The 18,595-nt window shown below is 66.0% G+C and overlaps 2 protein-coding genes across 5 annotated transcripts; one reads left to right on the top strand and one right to left on the bottom strand.

Moving 5' to 3' along the window:
* Positions 1-290: 290 nt before the first annotated feature.
* On the bottom strand, positions 291-8,666 carry EXTL1 (exostosin like glycosyltransferase 1). 4 transcript variants are annotated; one of them, XM_058819871.1, is made up of 11 exons: positions 8,273-8,617; positions 6,882-8,100; positions 3,398-3,491; positions 3,210-3,317; positions 2,133-2,252; positions 1,924-2,056; positions 1,721-1,839; positions 1,319-1,414; positions 1,133-1,219; positions 768-928; positions 291-690 (listed from the first exon to the last, which is right to left on the bottom strand). In XM_058819871.1, the coding sequence occupies exons 2-11, from the start codon at positions 7,808-7,810 to the stop codon at positions 291-293; spliced, it is 2,247 nt and encodes a 748-aa protein (XP_058675854.1). In that variant the 5' UTR covers positions 7,811-8,100; positions 8,273-8,617. The 4 variants fall into 4 exon arrangements, with proteins under 4 accessions (XP_058675854.1, XP_058675853.1, XP_058675852.1 ...); XM_058819870.1 differs by having other exon boundaries at positions 1,721-2,056; XM_058819869.1 differs by having other exon boundaries at positions 291-928; positions 1,924-2,252; positions 8,457-8,666.
* Positions 8,667-11,306: 2,640 nt separating this feature from the next.
* On the top strand, positions 11,307-16,799 carry PAFAH2 (platelet activating factor acetylhydrolase 2). Its single transcript, XM_058819881.1, has 10 exons — positions 11,307-11,390; positions 11,723-11,870; positions 12,033-12,129; positions 12,221-12,289; positions 12,372-12,486; positions 14,047-14,160; positions 14,833-14,924; positions 15,461-15,631; positions 15,748-15,896; positions 16,567-16,799. The coding sequence occupies exons 1-10, from the start codon at positions 11,307-11,309 to the stop codon at positions 16,659-16,661; spliced, it is 1,134 nt and encodes a 377-aa protein (XP_058675864.1). The 3' UTR covers positions 16,662-16,799.
* The last annotated feature ends 1,796 nt before the right edge of the window (positions 16,800-18,595 follow it).

The following is an 18,595-nucleotide window of genomic DNA, read 5'->3' as shown; positions in this document are numbered from 1 at the left end:
CTCCTCTGTTTGCTCTCGGGAAGGTGAAGGACTCTCCCTCCCCGCAGGGCTGCCCGGGTTGTTCCCAGGGTGCGATGGCAGAAGGGTTGGAGCGCCCAAAACCTGGTGCCCCCCAAATCCCACAGCCTTTCCTGCATTCCACCGTCTGATCCTACCTCTCGCCCTCCTTTATTGCACTGGTGAAAGCCAATAACGAGTAAAACCCCGTCAGCATCAGCGGCGATCCTGCCCCCGCAGGGCCCCGCGCACCGGGAACGGCGCCCCCTGGCCCGGCCCGACCCCGGCCGCCCTCACGGCCTCTCCAGGCTCGGGTATTTCTTGCGCAGCACCGACACCTGGTCCTTGAAGAGGACGGGGTCCAGGCGCAGCCGGGAGGACACCAGGGGCATGTAGCCGAACCAGTTCGCCAGCTGGTTCAGGCAGTCCTGGCGCTGCCAGAGCCGCCGGCCGCCCTCCGTGCGCCGCGCCCCGGCCGGAGCGGGGGGCGGGCCCGGGGGGGTCCCCGCAGCCCCATCGTCGCCGCACCCCGCCTGCCGGGCCGCCCCCTCCTCGTGCCGCTTGCGCTGTGTCACCTTGATGGGCGGCAGCTTGGTGACAGCGGCCACCAGCGCGTTCAGCAGCACGTCCTGGCAGGCCGGCAGCTCCCGCAGCCCCGCGGGCAGGTGCTCGGTGAAGAGGCTGTGGTAGTACCTGTGGGGAGAGCGGGGTGAGGGCCAGGGGGTGGGTGAGACCCTCCCGAGCCCCCCAGCCCCGTGCCGGGCCGGTACCGGTGGTAGAAGGCGGCGGCGCCGAGCACCATGGACACCTCGTTGGTCCAGCGGGACGTGCAGCCCCAGCGGCCCCGCTCGGCGTCCCAGAAGTGGCTCCGCGTGGGGAAGCCCACGATGCGCTCGGGGAAGCTGAGCCACACCGAGAAGGCAAAATCCACCTGGCACGGCAGCGGCACGGGATCGGTGTCACCCCGGGCAGTGCCACCACCGCGGGGGCTGCGGCAGGGCACCGCGCTGCCCCTGCAGGACGCGGGGACATGGGGACAGCCACAGGGAGCCGGGGACTGCGGCAGGGCACCGCGCTGCCCCTGCAGGACGCGGGGACATGGGGACAGCCACAGGGAGCCGGGCCGTGGCCTCACCTCGCTGGTGGACAGGCTGGTGTCCTCGTCCAGGCTCAGCACCGCGTCCGTCTGGATGGCCCCGAACGGGAAGAAGCGGTCGCTGAGCTGTGGGGAGAGGAAGGAAGGGCAGGTCGATGCCCTGGGGTGGCTGTTCTGGCCCTCTGCCCGTGTCCCAGATCCCTGCCCGTGTCCCTGTCCCCTCACCTTCCTCCTGCCCTGGATGATGGTCATGGGCACGCTGCTCTGGGGCCATTTCCCTCTCGGGGGCGGCGGCTTCTCGCAGCTCCATAGGACCACGATCTGCAAAGGGCAGGACAGGCGTGGCCGGAGGGGTTGGGTGGGGTTCTCTGCTCCAGCCCAGACCACCCCAGAACGGTCTCGTGGCAGTTTGGACCAGGATAAACCCCCAGGTGGTGCAGAGGGCTTGGGAGACAGCTCTGCCCACCCAAAGGTGACACCACCAGGCACCCCCTCCACCCCTAAAGCCACCCAAAGGTGACACCACCGGGCACCCCCTCCACTCCTAAAGCCACCCATCGCCTCTCCTGGTCCCCGCAGGACCCAGCCCCACCATCCCCTGCCTCCCTGGGACTCTGCTCCTCCCACCTGGGCGCAGTACTGGGATCCAGACACGGCTTGGATGAGCCTGAGGAGGGGCTGGGACAGCGAGCCCGCCTGCGAGACCGCCCGGATGAAAGCCGTGAACTTCTTGGAGGGGCTGTAGCCTGAAGAGGGGTGGGAAAGGGACAGGAGACGTGCTGGGCACGGCCCGAGCTCGCGGCGCTCAGCCGGGGCGGGCAGGGCCCTACCGTGGTGCAGGTAGTAGAAGGGAAAATCCCCGAGGTGCGTGGAGAACTCGGGCAGCACCAGGAGCCCCCCGGGCAGCGCGTTCCAGAGGCGGCGGGAGCGGGAGCGGGCCGGGTCCAGCCGGTCTCGGATGATCTGCCGGAGGCGCCAGTGATGCCCCAGAGCCCCGGCCGTGACCGGGGAGGGGGCTCGGGGGGCGGGGGGGGCTCACCTCCAGCGTGGTGTGCACGATCTTGTCCACCGAGGAGAAGTAGGCATCCCACAGGAACTGCGTCTGCTGCTGGAAGGCCAGCACACGCTCGGGGCGGATGCAGCGCACGGCAGAGGGGATCTGTGCCGGGGGACAGAGGGGTCCTCACCTCAGAGCGCCCCCTGAGGCTGGGCTGCTCACCTCTGTGCCCCCAGCCATGCCAACCATGCCAGGGACAGCCCCTGCCCGTGGATGTGGTGTCAGCACAGACAGAGGGCTGCATCTCCTCTCCCTGGAGCAGGATCAGGCCCAGGATTCCCAAAGGTTTGTGCCCAGGAGGATCCTTCCCACCTTCCCGCCAGATGAACAGAGCCCTGGGACTGCACAGGGCTGGGACCCCCATTCCAGGCTGGGCCAGACCCTCCTGCACTGCCCACAGGGGCTGCACAGGGCTGGGACCCCCATTCCAGGCTGGGCCAGACCCTCCTGCACTGCCCACAGGGGCTGCACAGGGCTGGGACCCCCATTCCAGGCTGGGCCAGACCCTCCTGCACTGCCCACAGGGGCTGCATTGGGGTGGGACCCCCATTCCAGGCTGGGCCAGACCCTCCTGCACTGCCCACAGGGGCTGCACAGGGCTGGGACCCCCATTCCAGGCTGGGCCAGACCCTCCTGCACTGCCCACAGGGGCTGCACAGGGCTGGGACCCCCATTCCAGGCTGGGCCAGACCCTCCTGCACTGCCCACAGGGGCTGCACAGGGCTGGGACCCCCATTCCAGGCTGGGCCAGACCCTCCTGCACTGCCCACAGGGGCTGCACAGGGCTGGGACCCCCATTCCAGGCTGGGCCAGACCCTCCTGCACTGCCCACAGGGGCTGCATTGGGGTGGGACCCCCATTCCAGGCTGGGCCAGACCCTCCTGCACTGCCCACAGGGGCTGCACAGGGCTGGGACCCCCATTCCAGGCTGGGCCAGACCCTCCTGCACTGCCCACAGGATGTTGGGGTCTCATCCCCAGGCTTGTCTGGGGGCTCCACCCACGCTGGCATTGGGATTGGGGTCTGGTGCCGGTGTGGGGCGGGATCCGGGCCCCGTACCTGCAGCAGGAGCCTCTCGCTGCCCACCACAGCAGCCTTGCCCCAGTCGATGGCCTCGGCGAAGGGCAGCTCCCAGCCGTCGCTCAGCAGCACCGGGATGCAGGCGGCCTGTGGAGGGACCCCGCAGGCTGGGACGGAGCCCCCGGAGCCCGGTGAGGGGCTCCCCTGCCCCCCTGCCCTCCCCGTACCTGCAGAGCCTCCAGGAAGCGGAAGGAGCCCAGGCGCCTGCCCCGGGGCACGATGCAGAAGGTGGAGTTGTGCAGCAGCTCCTGGTAATCAAACCTGGTGTGGGAGATGGGCAGGGGTCAGGCGTGGCCCCCTCCCCTCCTGGGGGCGCCCCGGAGGGGCTGCTGGCACCTGCCAGGTGTGGAGCCAAGCCAGGGCAGGGTTAGGAGCGGTTTGGGCTGATTTTGGCTCTGAACATCCCTGGGTTTGTGGGAGCACAGATCTCCTGGGTTCTGAAGGGACGGACCTGAGGGGTCAGGAAGGGACCCCAGCGCCCTTTGAAGGCACGAACCGGCTCTTCCCATCCTCCAGCAATGACACCCCACACAAAGCCACCACCCGAGCCCCCGAGCCCGAAACTGCAGCGACTCCTGAGCCGTGCCCAGACTCGCTGGGCAGGACCAGCCCTGCCTGCCCTGGCAGCGTTCAGGGAGGGGCAGGGGGTGCCGGGCTCGCCCCTGGGGCTCTCAAAGCCCCTTCTGTGCCGTGCTGGGAGCGGCTCGGCCCCGCCGGGTCCCTGCGGCCGCGCCGGAAAATCCAATATTGACTTTAGGTCGGGACAGACCCCGTCTGTTCCTGCCCGCGGGGAGGGGCAGCGCTGCCGCGGGGGCTCCGGGGGACCCGCATGGGCCAGACGGGGGGGCGGGAGGCAAAAGAGCCTTGCAATGCGCTGGTCCCGGCAGGAAGGGTGTTCGGGTGTCCCTGGTGCTGGTGCCAGGCTGGGAGCCGAGGCTGCGTCACCCACGTGGGTGCTGGAGCACCCTGGCACGTCCCAGCGCTCCGGGGCGTGGGAAACCGGCCCCAATGCCAAGGCACAGAGTTTCACAATAAATCCCGCCTCTGGATGAACCTCCCAGTGTCTCCAAAGATGCCGAAATCCCTGACCCGATAACACCCAAACCCCAGGCCCGGCAGCCGGAGGGGTGACGGCGGCTCCAACCCCCACGGAACCACAGCAGCGACAGGGGCCAGAGCCGGCTGTCACCTCTTCTGGGTGCCCCAGACCCTGCCGTGACCCCCGGCAGCCCCGGTGGGCAGCGGGGCCCGGCCCGGGGGTGTCCCTGGCCCGCAGCCGGTGCGGTGGGGCCCTGGCGCCGGCCGGGCTGCGGGGCCGAGCGCTCCCGATGGAAACGCTGGCTCCCGACGGGCTGAGCTTTCCGGACAATCGCCGGCAGGGCTTCCTTGTTTTGTCAGCAGCCGGGACGGGCCCCGCCGAGTCCCTCCGCCCGGCCCCGGGAGCCGCTCCGGCCGGGCACGGTGCCTCCGGTACCGAGAGCCGCTCCGGCCGGGCACGGTGCCACCGGTACCGGGAGCCGCTCCGGCCGGGCACGGTGCCTCCGGTACCGAGAGCCGCTCCGGCCGGGCGCGGTGCCACCGGTACCGGCGGCTCCCAGCCCCGCTGTGCGCTCCGAGCACGGTGCCACCGGTACCGCACAGCCGCTCTCGGCTCTGCCGAGCGCTCCGGGCGTGGGGCAGCGAGGCCACAATCGCCCTTAATCCCAGAACAGAACCGGATTGTTCGGAGCAGCCCCTCGGGTGTGAGGAGGATGATGGAACCGCCAGCATGGCCTTCCTCTGCTCCCCGAGCGCCTCCAGCACCGGACACAGCGGGTGAACGGGGCCGCCGGGTCTCGCCGTGTCCCCTGCCCGGCTACGGGAGCCCCTCCCCGGGCAGGAGGGCCGCGGTCCCCCCGCAGAGCCGGCCCCGGTGGCCGTGCCCGCGGTTTTGTGCCCGGTGTCCCGCAGGGAGGAGCAGGGCAGGCCAGGCTCGGGGTCACACACAGCACGCTGCCCGCTCCACGTGCTCCCCATCGATCCCTGGCCAAAGCCGCGCTGGGAGAGGTGTAAATCCCCCTGTGTTTGCAAACAGCATTAGGGGATTACCTGGGTGGGCGGGTGGACGCGGGGAATCCTCACCCCGCTGCCCCTTGGCGCAGCGTGGGGCTGACCCTGAGCCCCCTGCCCTGCCAGCCCCGCTGTGCCGAGGTGCCCCATGCCAAGGAGACTTTGCTGCAGGGGCTGACCCTGCTGGGCTGGGGGCACCTCCAGACAGGGCCCGGTGGTGCCTGGCCCGTCCCAAAGCCCCGGTAATCCCGGTGCCGGCACCCCGGCTCCACTTTTACCTCCCAGCACCTCCTAAGACGCTTTGAGGATGATGCCCAACGTGGCCTCTCCCCATCTGCTCTCCAGCCCGGGGCCTGGGGGATGTCCCCAGGCAGTGGGACGGGCACCTGCCCATTGTCTGTGGGATGGGCTCTGTGTTTACCAGCCCTGGATTCATCAGCTGCTGATGGGTCCCAAGGAGTTGGACGGGGAGGTGAGGAGCTGCATGTGTCCCTGCAGAATGGAGCCCCCAAACCCACAGAACTTTGTACCCCCAATTTTTCCACCACTGCGTCCATCCCACACTGCTGCCACCGTGTCCATTTGGGATGGGGGACGCAGGGAGACCCCCAGGCACCACCAGCACCAATTAAACTCGGGGCTGCCCACACTGGGACGCCCACAGCCCCGCCAGTTTTGTGGGATTTCCAGTGGAGCCAGTGAGGGGGGGATGTTTCGGGCTCATCTCCAAGAGAAACGTTTGTGTTGGGGGAGAGCGGGAGGGGGGAGAAGAAAAGCGTCATTCATCAGCGTTGGGAGAAAGGGAAATCGTATTAGAGGCGGTGGCACGACGGCAGATAAGAGCTGCTCTGGCCAGATTACTCCAACTTTAACAGAGAGCAGGAAAGCCCTGAGCAGTCAGCGCCTCGCTCCCCACCCTGCAGTGAAATCCTCAGTGAATTTCTCTCAGGAGAACCCAAAACTTCCCTCTCACCACAGCTGCACCGCACAGAGAGGCATCTGGGGGGACATTTGTGGGGTGTGCTATCGTCCCATGGCCCTCCTGCACAGCTGCACCACACAGAGAGGCATCTGGGGGGACACTTGTGGGGTGTCCCATGGCCCCAGACCCTCCTGTACAGCTGCACCACACAGAGAGGCATCTGGGGGGACACTTGTGGGGTGTCCCCTGGCCCCAGACCCTCCTGCACAGCTGCACCGCACAGAGAGGCATCTGAGGGGACATTTGCGGGGTGTGCTATCGTCCCCTGGCCCTCCTGTACAGCTGCACCGCACAGAGAGGCATCTGGGGGGACATTTGTGGGGTGTCCCCTGGCCCTCCTGCACAGCTGCACCACACAGAGAGGCATCTGGGGGGACATTTGTGGGGTGTCCCATGGCCCCAGACCCTCCTGCACAGCTGCACCGCACAGAGAGGCATCTGAGGGGACATTTGTGGGGTGTCCCATGGCCCTCCTGCACAGCTGCACCACACAGAGAGGCATCTGAGGGGACATTTGCGGGGTGTGCTATCGTCCCCTGGCCCTCCTGCACAGCTGCACCGCACAGAGGCATTTGAGGGGACACTTGTGGGGTGTCCCATCGCCCCCATCTCTGCCTCACCTCTCATAGTCCACGTTGTCCTTGTCACAGCGCGTGTCCTTGTGCCTGTGCCAGTCCTTGCCGTGCTTGCAGGTGGTCAGGGAGATGATGTCCTTCCCGTTGTGGATGTGGTGCAGCGCGTTGCGCGTGCCGGAGCCGATGCCCGTCAGGTACCGCTTGCCCTTGAACGCCAGCAGGAATCTCCTCTTGGGGGGCACCTCTGCCAGCCGGCCGCGGCGCCCGCCGCGCTGCGGGTGCTCCCGGGGGATCAGGGGGATGGAGACGTCGAAGCCGGGCCGGAAGGTGCGGCTGTCGGAGCTGGCCCTGGCCAGGATGGCGTGCCCGGGGTCGAAGCCCAGCTCGCCGCCGTAGCCGGGCCAGGTGCCCGAGTAGAGGTTGAAGATGAGGTGGTTGCGGCCGCCGTTCCAGAGCGGGGAGCCGTGGATTTTGCCCTCCAGGTCGCGCACGTAGTGCTCCGAGAGGCGGTCGCGGTCCAGCGTGTCGGCGCTGAGGATGAAGAGGCACGCTTCCTCGGGCCGCGCCGTGTGGTACCGCGAGCGCTCGATGGAGCTGAGGATCTTGCTGTAGGTCTCCGAGACGGGCTGGCCCCGCTCCTGGGGGTAGGTGAACACCTTGAAGCCGTTCCTCTCGCACCTGGAGAGGTCGAAGCAGCTTTCCATGCGGCACCTGCTGCTCCTGTGGGCGCTCAGCCAGGCCGCCCGCCTCGCCCGGGGGGACAGCAGGGCAGGGTCCCCATCCCTCTGCAGCTCCTCGGGCTCTGCAAAGCTCCTGAGGAGGGACCGATCCGTCCAGCGGGGCCAGCTCCTTGGGGACTCCGCTTTCCTCACAGAAAACAAAGCAAAACGACGCAGCTGATCCCCTCCGAAGAGGAAAAGCAGGAGCCAAGAGGCCAGGAAAGCCAGGAAAATGTATTTCTTCCTGGTCTGCATATGTTCACACGCAGCCCCAGCTCCTCATCGGGCTCTCGCGGGTGCCAGAGTCCGCTCAGGACGGTGTTGCCAGCCCCGGGTGGGCAGTGGGACGGCTCCTGGCCCCGGGCACTGTCCTGTGTCCTTCAGGCCGTGACAGTCCCCGCTTTGTGCCCGGGGCTGTGCTGGTTTCTCGGGGCCGTCCCGGTGTGCAGAGCCCAGCCCGATGTCCCGGTGTCCCAGCCGCTCACTGCTCCGGGCCCCCGAGCCGCCACAGTGACACTTCCATGGCTTGACCCAGCTTCAAATCCCTGCAGAAAGGGAGAGGTGGCGTCGTCACCGTCCTGCCGCCGCCAGCCGCGCCACCACAAGTGGCTCCACACGTCCCTGCGGCGGGACTGGCGTCCGCAGCTCCCTGGGGAACAAACCCGGGACAAACCCTCCCGCAGCCGCCGGAGCCCCGCTCCCTCCCTGCTCCGTTACCTTCGGGGGGTCGCGGCCCCCGGTGGGTGCCGGGCCGCGTCCCGGAGCCCCGATCGCTGCCCGCCCGCGGCTCCGGGCTGCATCCCCGGCCGGGGAGGGCGGCGGAGCGGCCGCCGGGGCTCCCGGTGCGCGGCCGGGCGGAGGAGCCGCTCCCGGGGCGCTGGGTGTGCGTCCCCCCGGTCACCTTGTCCGTCTGTCCCTGCGCTGGGCTCTCTGTTCCCGTGTCCCCCCGGTGCCTGTCCGAGACCCCGGCTGCTCTCCGCTGTCCTCCTGTCCCTTCCCGGGACTGCCTGTCCCCTGTCCGTCCGTCTGTCTGTCTGTCCCCTCCGGGGCTAACTATCCCGCCGTCCCCTGCACCCCTCGGAGCTGGCTGTGCCCTGTCCGTCTGTCACTCCGGGACTGTCTGTCCCCTGTCCCCTCCCCGATCTGGCTGTCCCTCGCCCGTCCGTGTGTCTGTCCCGCCCAGGGCTGGCTGTCCGCCGTTCCCGCCGGGAGCTGGCAGCGCTGTCCGTCGGTCAGTCCCCGCGGGGCTGGCTGTCCCCGTGTCCGTGTTTCTGTCCCCGTGTCCGTGTTTCTGTCCCCCCCGTCCGCTCGGTCCCGGGGGTCCCGCGTCCCCCCCGCGCTCCACGTGCCCCCCCCCGCCCGCATCTGTTACACGGAGCTCTGGCCCCGCCCCCTCCCCGGCTTGTCCCGCCCCCTGTCTCTCATTGGCTGACCGCTCACAGGACTGGGCGTGCCCGGCAGAGCCCCGCCCCCGGCGCGCGCCCATTGGCCGCGCCCACGTGGAACGGGGGGGTCCCGAGGGGGCCGAGGGGCGCCGACCCCTGTCCCTCTGTCCCCGTGTCCCCATGGAGCCCTGTCCTCGTGTCCCCCTATCCCTGTGTGTCCCCATGTCCCCTGTGTCCCCAGGGACCCCGTCCCGCCCCGTCCCCATGGACCCCGTGACCCCTGTCCCCCTGTCCCCCTGTCCCCCTGTCCCCCTGTCCCCCTGTGTCCCCGTGTCCCCCTGGCCCTGTCCCTCTGTGTCCCCCTGTCCCCCTGTGTCCCCGGGCGGCTTTGCCGGGGTAATCTGGGGGTGCTGTCCCCATTCCCCGAGCCGGGCGTGGGCCGGACAGGTCGGGGCTCGTCTGTCCCAGCCCGTCCCGGCCCCCGCCCTGCCCCGCCGGCCGGGCAAGCCGGGACCGGAGCGCTGGATGGCGGCCACGGGCGGGACAGCCCGGCCGGCCCCGCCCGGAGGGCACGGGCAGCGCTCCGCTCCTGCCCCGGCCCCGGGGACACCGGCGGCGGCGAGCCCAGGGCTCTGTGCGGCGCTCTGAGCGTGCCTCAGTTTCCCCAGGGCTCTATCCGGTGCCCAGCCGTGCCTCAGTTTCCCCAGTGAGCCCGGAGCGGGGCTGTCACCAAACCTTTGGGTGTTTCTGTGCCAGCCTGGCCTGGGGACAGTCGTCACCAAACCTTTGGGTGTTTCTGTGCCAGCCTGGCCAGCCCAGCCCCGCAGGGATTTAATCCCCGGCCGCAGAGGGGATTACCGGGACCCGGGGCCGCTTTAGCGGCAGAAAGAGGATTAAACAAAGGGAACGTGGGGGTGGGCAGAGAGAGCCCCGGAGCACCGCTGGCCTCTGGGGGGGACAGGGGGACACGGCTGGGGACAGACAGGGACAGCGCAGCCCTGGGCTTGGGGCGCTGGGCACGGGCATTGCCCCCCACAACTGGGAGCCGTGGTTTCGTGCTGGTGGAACTGGAGTTGTGCTGGTGGCACTGGGAGCTGTGATTTCCTGCTGGTGACACTGGGAGCAGTGTCCTGTGCTGGTGGCCCTGGGAGCTGCGGTTTTGTGCTGGTGACACTGAGATCGGAGTGCTGTACTGGTGACACCGGGACCTGTGTCCTGTCCTGGCGTCACTGGAAGCTGTGCTGGCGTCACTGGGGGCCGTGATTTGGTCCCGGTGTCACCGGGAGCCGTGGTTTCCCGTACTGGTGCTTACTGGGAGCTGCAGTCCGTGGGCGCTGGAGTCACCGGGAGCTGCCGGGCAGAGTTCGCTGGGGCGTGCTGGGAGCTGGGAGCGCTGCGCTGCTGTGAGCGGGGAGGGGATACTGGGGGCACTGGGGGGCACTGGGCCGGTTTTACTGGGAGCCGGGAGGGCACAGAGGGAAACTTGGAACTGGGAGAGCCCTGGGAGCTTGCGAGGGGCACTGGGAGCGCTGGGAGCTGCGCGGGTGAGGGCACTGGGAGCGGGGGTGGCACTGGGAGGCACTGGGAGCTGTCAGGAGCACTCGGAGCTGGGCTCACCGGGAACTGGGGAGCACTGGGAGGCACTGGGAGCTGTCAGGAGCACTCGGAGCTGGGCTCACCGGGAACTGGGGAGCACTGGGAGCTGCGATGGTGACCGGGAGCGCTGGGGAGCGCTGGGAGCCGCAGGCACGGCTCGGGCACGGGGATGCCATGCCGGGAGCTGTAGTCCAGCACCGCCAACTGGGAGCTGTAGTCCGGGCTCCCGGCGCATACTGGGAGCTGTGGTCCGGGGCCGGGCCGTACTGGGAGCTGTGGTCCGGGGCCGGGCCGTACTGGGAGCTGTGGTCCGGGCTCCCGGCGCATACTGGGAGCTGTGGTCCGGGCTCCCGGCGCATACTGGGAGCTGTGGTCCGGGGCCGGGCCATACTGGGAGCTGTGGTCCGGGCTCCCGGCGCATACTGGGAGCTGTGGTCCGGGGCCGGGCCGTACTGGGAGCTGTGGTCCGGGGCCGGGCGCTGCTGGAAGCTGTAGTTCGGCACTGCGGGGTCCCGGGGGTGCCAGCCCCGCTCTGTGTCCGTGTCCCTGCCCCTGTCCCCGCGGGGGGACAGCATCCTCAACGATCCCGGGACAGCAACGGGGGGGTCTCACCCCTGAGCAGCCCCCGGGGGCTCTGCCCTGGGACGGGGTGCAATGGGGGTCACCGGGGGGCTCTGGGCAATGGGAGAGCCGTGGGGAAGGGAGGAGGGAGCGGGTTGGGGTCCCTGGGGTGGGGACAGACGCTGACCCCGTGTCTCTGCCCAGGCAGCATGGGGGGGATGCTGGCACTGCCCCCGGGACAGGGACCCCACCAGGTGGGATGCACGGATGTGATGGTGGGGCACACGCGGCAGGTACGGGGTGGGGACTGGGATAGGGCTGGCACAGGGGTGGGCACAGGGATGGGGATGGGCACAGGGATGGGGATGGGCACAGGGATGGCACAGGGATGGGGATGGGGACAGGGATGGGCACAGGGGTGGGGATGGGCACAGGGGTGGGCACAGGGATGGGGACGGGCACAAGGAAGGGGATGGGCACAGGAACAAGCATGGGCACAGGGATGAGAATGGGCACAGGGACAGGCTTCCCTGCAGATCAAGGTGGCTGCAGCCCGCTGGTTTTGGACACTGCCACCCCCCTCTGTGCCGTCCCCACGGTGTCCCCCTTCCCTGTCCCCCTTCAGGGGCTCTTCCTGCGCCTGTTCTACCCGTGCCTGGCCCGGGCCGGGGCCGCGGAGCCGCTCTGGGTGCCCCGGCCCGAGTACTGCGGGGGCCTGGCCGATGTCACCCTGGGTCGGCGCTGGTGCTCCGCCCTGCTCGGCATGGCCATCGGTGAGGGGACACCCCATCGGGGAGGGGGACACCCCGTGCCCACCCTTAGGGACCCCCGGTGGGGTTCAGTCCCACCCCCCTGCCCGTGTCCCCCTCCCCACTCAGACCTCTCACACCCCCTGCCCTGTCCCCACCCCGTTCCTGGCCTTTCTCCCCCTGCAGGCTCCTGCAGAGTCCCGGTGAGCTGGAATGGGCCCCTCAAGCCCTGCAGCCGTGGGTACCCCCTGATCATCTTCTCCCACGGCCTGGGAACCTTTCGGTAACGTGAGCCCTGAGCGGGGCTGGCACGGGGCTGCGGGGACCCTCCCTGGCCCCACCCTGAGCCCCCTCTGCTCCCATCTCCCTCCCAGGACCTCGTACTCCTCCATCTGCACGGAGCTGGCGTCCTGGGGCTTCGTGGTGGCAGCTCTGGAGCACAGGTGGGTGCCCAGGTGCCCACCGGGTTCATCCTGGGGCTGGTGGGACATTGTGGCCAGTGTCCCCTTCCCTCCTGCCCCACAGGGACCACTCTGCTGCCACCACCTATTTCTGCCCGGCAGAGGCTGGCACGGAGGAGTGGATCCCCTTCCAGAGGGTGCCCCAGGGGCAGAAGGAGTTTTATTTCAGAAACAAGCAGGTACCAGGGCTGGGATCCAGAGTGGGCACAGGGGAGGGCTGGGAATTCCTCCTTGAGCCAGGCTGGTCCTGCATCCCTGGGGATGCTCTGGGAATTCCTCCTGTGAGCCAGGCTGGTCCCTCATCCCTGGGGATGCTCTGGGAATTCCTCCTTGAGCCAGGCTGGTCCCTCATCCCTAGGGATGCTCTGGGAATTCCTCCTTGAGCCAGGCTGGTCCCTCATCCCTAGGGATGCTCTGGGAATTCCTCCTTGAGCCAGGCTGGTCCCTCATCCCTGGGGATGCTCTGGGAATTCCTCCTGTGAGCCAGGCTGGCCCTGCATCCCTGGGGATGCTCTGGGAATTCCTCCTGTGAGCCAGGCTGGTCCCTCATCCCTGGGGATGCTCTGGGAATTCCTCCTTGAGCCAGGCTGGTCCCTCATCCCTGGGGATGCTCTTCCCATGCTGCTGGGGCTGAGCTTTCTCCTGAGAGATGAGCAAAACCTGTTCAGCCTGTTTCTGTTTGTCTCCTGGGGTCTGTCTGTCTGTCCAGCTGCAGCTGACCCTGGCCCTGGACGATGTCCCCACGCCCTGGGGACAGCAGGGCTCTGTGCCCAGCCCCGCAGCAGCTGCTGGGTTTGTTCCCAGTGGGATTTTTTGTCCCTCTGGGATTATCCTGGACAGCTGCTGGCTGGGGAGCGGGGAGGGTTCCTGCTGAGCCACGTTCCCCCCACCCCCTGTCTGTTCCTGCCTCGTTTAAAAGGGCAGCAGCGAGTGCAGATTAGCGGTGGAAAAGCTCTCTAGGAACGGAGGTGCTTTTGGCAGCCTCGAATCACCTCCCAAACTGTCATTTGTGTGTGTGCTCTGCCTCATGGCACGCTGCACACTAAAGGGAAACAGCTCTCCTGAGCCCACGAGCACAAATGGTGAGGGGGACACAGAAATAAATGATAATAGCTGCCAGGTCAGTCTCCATTCTGTGTTGCAGGGAGCAGGAGGGAGGTTTTCATTGGAGATTTTTGTCACTTGTCACCCTTAATGTGCACAGACAGCAGCGCTGGTGTCCTTAGGGCAGCTGAGGACGTGGCCTCCAAGTGGCTCCGAGTCAGGGCAGCCTCTCCCTGGAGCGTTTGGGGTTTCGGGGTGCTCCTGGGTGGGTTTAGGGGACACCCAGGTGTGACCAGGACACTCTCCCTGGAGCGTTTGGGGTTTCGGGGTGCTCCTGGGTGGGTTTTAGGGGACACCCAGGTTTGCTCCTGGGTTGGGGGTTCTGGGGGGGGTTTCAGCAGGGGATGGCTCAGCTTGGGGGCAGCTGGTGAGGATCCCGGGCTCTCCCTGCTCTGCCTCCTGCCCAGAGCAGAGACCTTTGGTCATCTCCAGCTGTCTGCTGCCAGATTGGCTGAATTAAAGCAAACCCCAAAGAGAAACCACCCCCATACACGCGCCGTGTCCCACACTGAGGTTTGGTGTTTGCTCAGTTCAGGGAGAGAAGCACTGCAGGAACTGGCTTGGGGGGGCCCTGGGGGGAAGCTGTGACCCCGATTTGGGGCTGGCAGGAGCTGGGCTCACCCTGCTGGTTCCAGGTTCACCAGAGGGCCCAGGAGTGCGTGCGGGCACTGCGGCTGTTCCGGGCCATCGCTGGTGGCACAGCTGCCCCTGCCATCCTCCCCCAGGACTGGGATCTCTCTGTGCTGAAGGTACTGGGGGCTCTGGGGGGCTCTGGGGGGGCTCTGGGTGCCCCCGGGTCGCTCCTGGCTGCCTCAGGCTTGTCCTGCTGGCGCAAGAGGGGTCTGTGCAGAGCCACAGTGGGACAGTGCTCAAGGGGCCAAGGATGAGGGAAGGGATGAGAATGTTGATTCCGTGTTTCAGAAGGCTGATTTATTATTTTGTGATATATATTATATTATATTATATTATATTATATTATATTATATTATATTATAATATATTATATCTATACTAAAAGAACAGAAGAAAAAATTTCATCAGAAGACTGGCTAAGAATAGAAAAAGAAAGAATGAATAACAAGGCTTGTGTCTTGGACAGAGAGTCCGACTGTGATTGGCCATTAATTAGAAACAGCCACATGAGCCCAATCCCAGATGCCCCTGTTGCATTCCACAGCAGCACATAACCATTGTTTGCATTTTGTTCCTGAGGCCTCTCAGCTTCTCGGGAGGAAAAATCCTAAGGAAAGGATTTTCCATAAAAGATGGCTGTGACACCCCAGCCCCTCACACCAGCAGTGGGACACGGCATTTCCCCTTCCAGGGGCACTCTGCTCGCCTTCCCTTGGCTTTTTCTGCCCTAATCCCTGATCCAGCCGTGAGGTTTGGGCTCAGAGCCCTGAGCCCTTTCCCTTTTGCAGGACAGCCTTGATCTGAGCAAGGTGGCCGTCATGGGCCATTCCTTCGGGGGCGTGACGGCGGTGCTGGCCTTGGTGAAGGAGCCCAGCTTCAGGTGAGGGTGCCCAGCCTCAGGTGTGCCCAGCCCCAGGTGTGCCCAGCCCCAGGTGTGCCCAGCCCCAGGTGTGCCTAGCCGCAGGTGAGGGGTGCCAGGGGCTGCAGGGGCTCTGGGGACTCTGGGCTCATCCTGGAGGGAAGGGGAGCCCTGGTGGGCTGTGACAGGGGTCTGAGGGTGAGGGGAGAGATCAGGATCTGACTCCGTGTTTCAGAAGGCCTGATTTATTGTTTTATAATATATATTACATTAAAACTATACTAAGAGAATGGAAGAAAGGATTTCATCAGAAGGCTGAGTAAGAATAGAAAAGGAAGGAATGAATAGCAAAGGCTTGTGTCTTGGACAGAGAGTCTGGCTGTGATTGGCCATTAATTAGAAACAACCCCATGAGCCCAATCCCAGATGCCCCTGTTGCATTCCACAGCAGCAGATAACCATTGTTTGCATTTTGTTCCTGAGGCCTCTCAGCTTCTCGGGAGGAGAAATGCTAAAGAAAAGCTTTTCCATAGAAGATGGTGCCTGTGCTGCTGCAGGTGTGCCGTGGCTTTGGACGCCTGGATGTTCCCTCTGGAGAACCTGCTGTACCCAGAGGTGCCCAGCCCCGTGCTCTTCATCAACACTGAGCACTTCCAGACCCCCGAGAGCGCTGCCAAGATGAGGAGTTTGAGCTCCAGGAACAGCCAGACGAGGATTGTGACCGTGCTGTGAGCCCGGGCGTCGCCCACCCCTCCTGCTGCAGGCAGCACCCGTGGGTGCCCAGCAGGGACCTCTGGGTGCTGCTGCACGTGCCCTGATGCCCATCCTGCCCTGCCCTGCCCAGGGGGACCGTGCATGAGGGCCAGACCGACCTTGCCTTCCTCCCTGGGAGGCTCTTCAGCCTCATCTTCGGCAGGAGGGGCAGCCTGGACCCTCGCAGGGCTCTGACCGTCACCAGCCGGGCTGCTCTGGCCTTCCTGCAGAGACACCTGGGTATGGGCAGGGTGGGCAGCAGGGGAAACGGGGGGCTCTGGGGATGGGGATGGGGCTGGGGGGCTCTGGGGATGGGGATGGGGCTGGGGATGGGGGCTCTGGGGATGGGGATGGGGGGCTCTGGGGCTGGGGATGGGGGCTGTGGGGCTGGGGATGGGGATGGGGGGCTCTGGGGATGGGGGCTCTGGGGATGGGGCTGGGGGGCTCTGGGGATGGGGGGCTCTGGGGATGGGGCTGGGGGGCTCTGGGGATGGGGGGCTCTGGGGATGGGGCTGGGGGGGGGCTCTGGGGATGGGGGCTCTGGGGATGGGGCTGGGGGGCTCTGGGGATGGGGGGCTCTGGGGATGGGGAGCAGGGGGAACTGGGGGCTCCTGGGATGGGGCTGCCCAAAGCACAGGGGGGCAGTGGGTGCCCCCTGGGGACTCCTAGAGGGGCTGTGGTGGCCCTGTCATCTGCAGGGGACACTGTGGTGGCCCTGTGAGCTGGAGAGAAGGTTCTGGTGGCCCTGTCAGTGGAGGGGACACTGCGGTGGCTCTGTCACCTTCAGGGCACTGCTGCGGTGGCCCTGTCGCCTGGACGGGGACACTGTGGCGGCCCTGTCAGTGGACGGGAGGCCGTGGTGGCTCTGTCACCCAGAGGGGACACTGTGGTAACCTCGTGCCCCGTGCAGAGCTGCAGGAGCAGTTTGGACAGTGGGACGAGCTCCTGGAAGGCGCCGGGGACTCGCTGGTTCCAGGTGTGCCCTTTGGCCGCTCTCACCTGTAGCTGCCCCCGGGCGCTGCAAAGTGGCTCCCGTAACCCGGGATGGGAGCCAGGAGGGGCAGAGGAGCCCTGAGGGGAGCAGGAGCTGGGGCAGTGCCAGGGAAGGTGCCAGCAGAGCCCTCCCTGCCCCCGAGCCTGCGCTGAGGGAATAAAACCCCCAGGGATAAAAACGGAGTTGGGTGTGCAGAGTATAAAGCACAGCGGTGGGTTGGGAAGGGCTTTAAAACCATCCCCAGGTAAGGAAAATCCCATAATTGTCCCACAAAGCCGTGCAGATGGAAGGAAAAAAACCCTGCAGGAGGAAGGAAAGGGAAGGGGAAGGAAAAGGGAAAGGGAAAGGAAAAGGGAAAGGAAAAGGGAAAGGAAAAGGAAAAGGAAAAGGAAAAGGAAAAGGAAAAGGAAAAGGAAAAGGAAAAGGAAAAAGGAAAAAGGAAAAGGAAGAGGAAAGAGTCTCTGAGCACCCCTCAGAGCTGTGGGATGGGGATGGATCCCCCAGCACCGGTGACATCCGATCCGATCCGATCCGATCCGATCCGACCCGACCCGATCCGATCCGACCCGATCCCATTTTGTGCCGGCGCAGGCTGGGAGTTCTGCAGGGCTCTTATGTAAAGGGTTCGGGAGGGGCGGTGGTCCCCGGCTCTGCTCGGTGGGGGGCTCCGGCATTAACCCTTCCCCTCCCGGGGGCTCCGGCATTAACCCTTCCCCTCCCGGGGGCTGTGGCATTAACCCTTCCCCTCCCGGGGGCTGTGACATTAACCCTTCCCCTCCCGGGGGGCTCCGGCATTAACCCTTCCCCTCCCGGGGGGCGCTCTGCATTAACCCTTGGGCTCCCTGGAGGAGGGGGGCTCTGGCATTAACCCTTCGGCTCCCGGGGGGCTCATTCCCCTGCCCGGTGCCCGTGGGGAGCAGGCAGGACCCTCCTCTCCATCCCCGCATCCCTCTGCTCCCCCTGCAGCGCTGCCACCACCCAAAACAAGCGGGTTTGTGCCTCTGGATAAAATCCTGACAGAAAAGAGATGGAAAAAAAAGCCCCCGGGGGCGCTGGGGCAGGGCAGGAACCCTGCAGTTTGTGTTCTGTGCGGTGCTGAGCATCCTCCTCATTCAGCGGCTCGGAAACCCAGCCCGGAGCGGCTCCTCCCGTGCTCCGTTATAGCCGGGATGGGAGGATGCTGAACCAATCCCCAATCCCGAATCCTGAATCCCGAATCCCCAATCCCCAATCCCCAATCCCGAATCCCGAATCCCAGCCCGGAGTGGCTCCTCCCGTGCTCCGTTATAGCCGGGATGGGAGGATGCTGAACCAATCCCGAATCCCGAATCCCAGCCCGGAGCGGCCCCTCCCGAGCTCCCCGCGCTCCCTTCCAGCCGGGATGGGAGGATGGGAACCGACTCCGGGAAGGATTCCCCGGAATGCTCCAAGCCCGGCCCCACGCAGCCGCTGGGACGGGGAGAGAACCGCACGGCTGAGGGAAACCTGTGGGCTGAGATAAGGGAGGTTTGATAGGGAAGGGAAAGGAAAAGCTGTGTGTGCGAGCAGGGGGAAGCCAGGAATTCATTCCCTCCCTTCTTATGGGAAGAGATTCACCACCAGGAATTCATTCCCCCTTCCCACGGGCAGGGATTCATTCCCAGGAATTCATTCCCAGGAATGAATTTACCTCCAAGAATCCATTCCTCTTTCTCATGGGCAGGGATTCATTCCCAGGGATTCATTCCCAAGAATTCATTCCCCCCTTCCCATGGGCAGGAATTAATTCCCAAAAATTCATTCCCAGGAATTCATTCCGTCCTTTCTATGGACAGGGATTCATTCCCAGGAATTCATTCCCCCCTTTCTATGGGCAGGGATTCATTCCCAAAATTCATTCCCCTCTTCTCATGGGCAGGGATTCATTCCCAGGGATTCGTTCCCAGGAATTCATTCCCTCTTTCCC

This window comes from Ammospiza caudacuta, chromosome 25, assembly GCF_027887145.1.
Source record: "Ammospiza caudacuta isolate bAmmCau1 chromosome 25, bAmmCau1.pri, whole genome shotgun sequence".
NCBI classification, from domain to species: Eukaryota; Metazoa; Chordata; class Aves; order Passeriformes; family Passerellidae; genus Ammospiza; species Ammospiza caudacuta.
The sequence above is the reverse complement of the archived record's forward strand: the minus strand, read 5'-3'. Positions and strand labels throughout refer to the sequence as shown.

Bases quoted from the DNA above. Each gene is read 5' to 3' on its own strand.
- EXTL1 (XM_058819869.1), bottom strand. From the start codon at position 7,810: ATGCAGACCAGGAAGAAATACATTTTCCTGGCTTTCCTGGCCTCTTGG. The intron at 3,318-3,397 runs GTACGGGGAGGG...GTCCCTCCACAG, and splicing joins GCTTCCTGGAGGCTCTGCAG to GCCGCCTGCATCCCGGTGCT. The intron at 929-1,132 runs GTGAGGCCACGG...CTGCCGTGCCAG, and splicing joins CCAGCCTGTCCACCAGCGAG to GTGGATTTTGCCTTCTCGGT.
- PAFAH2 (XM_058819881.1), top strand. From the start codon at position 11,307: ATGGGGGGGATGCTGGCACTGCCCCCGGGACAGGGACCCCACCAGGTG. The intron at 12,130-12,220 runs GTAACGTGAGCC...TCTCCCTCCCAG, and splicing joins CACGGCCTGGGAACCTTTCG to GACCTCGTACTCCTCCATCT. The intron at 15,897-16,566 runs GTATGGGCAGGG...TGCCCCGTGCAG, and splicing joins CTTCCTGCAGAGACACCTGG to AGCTGCAGGAGCAGTTTGGA.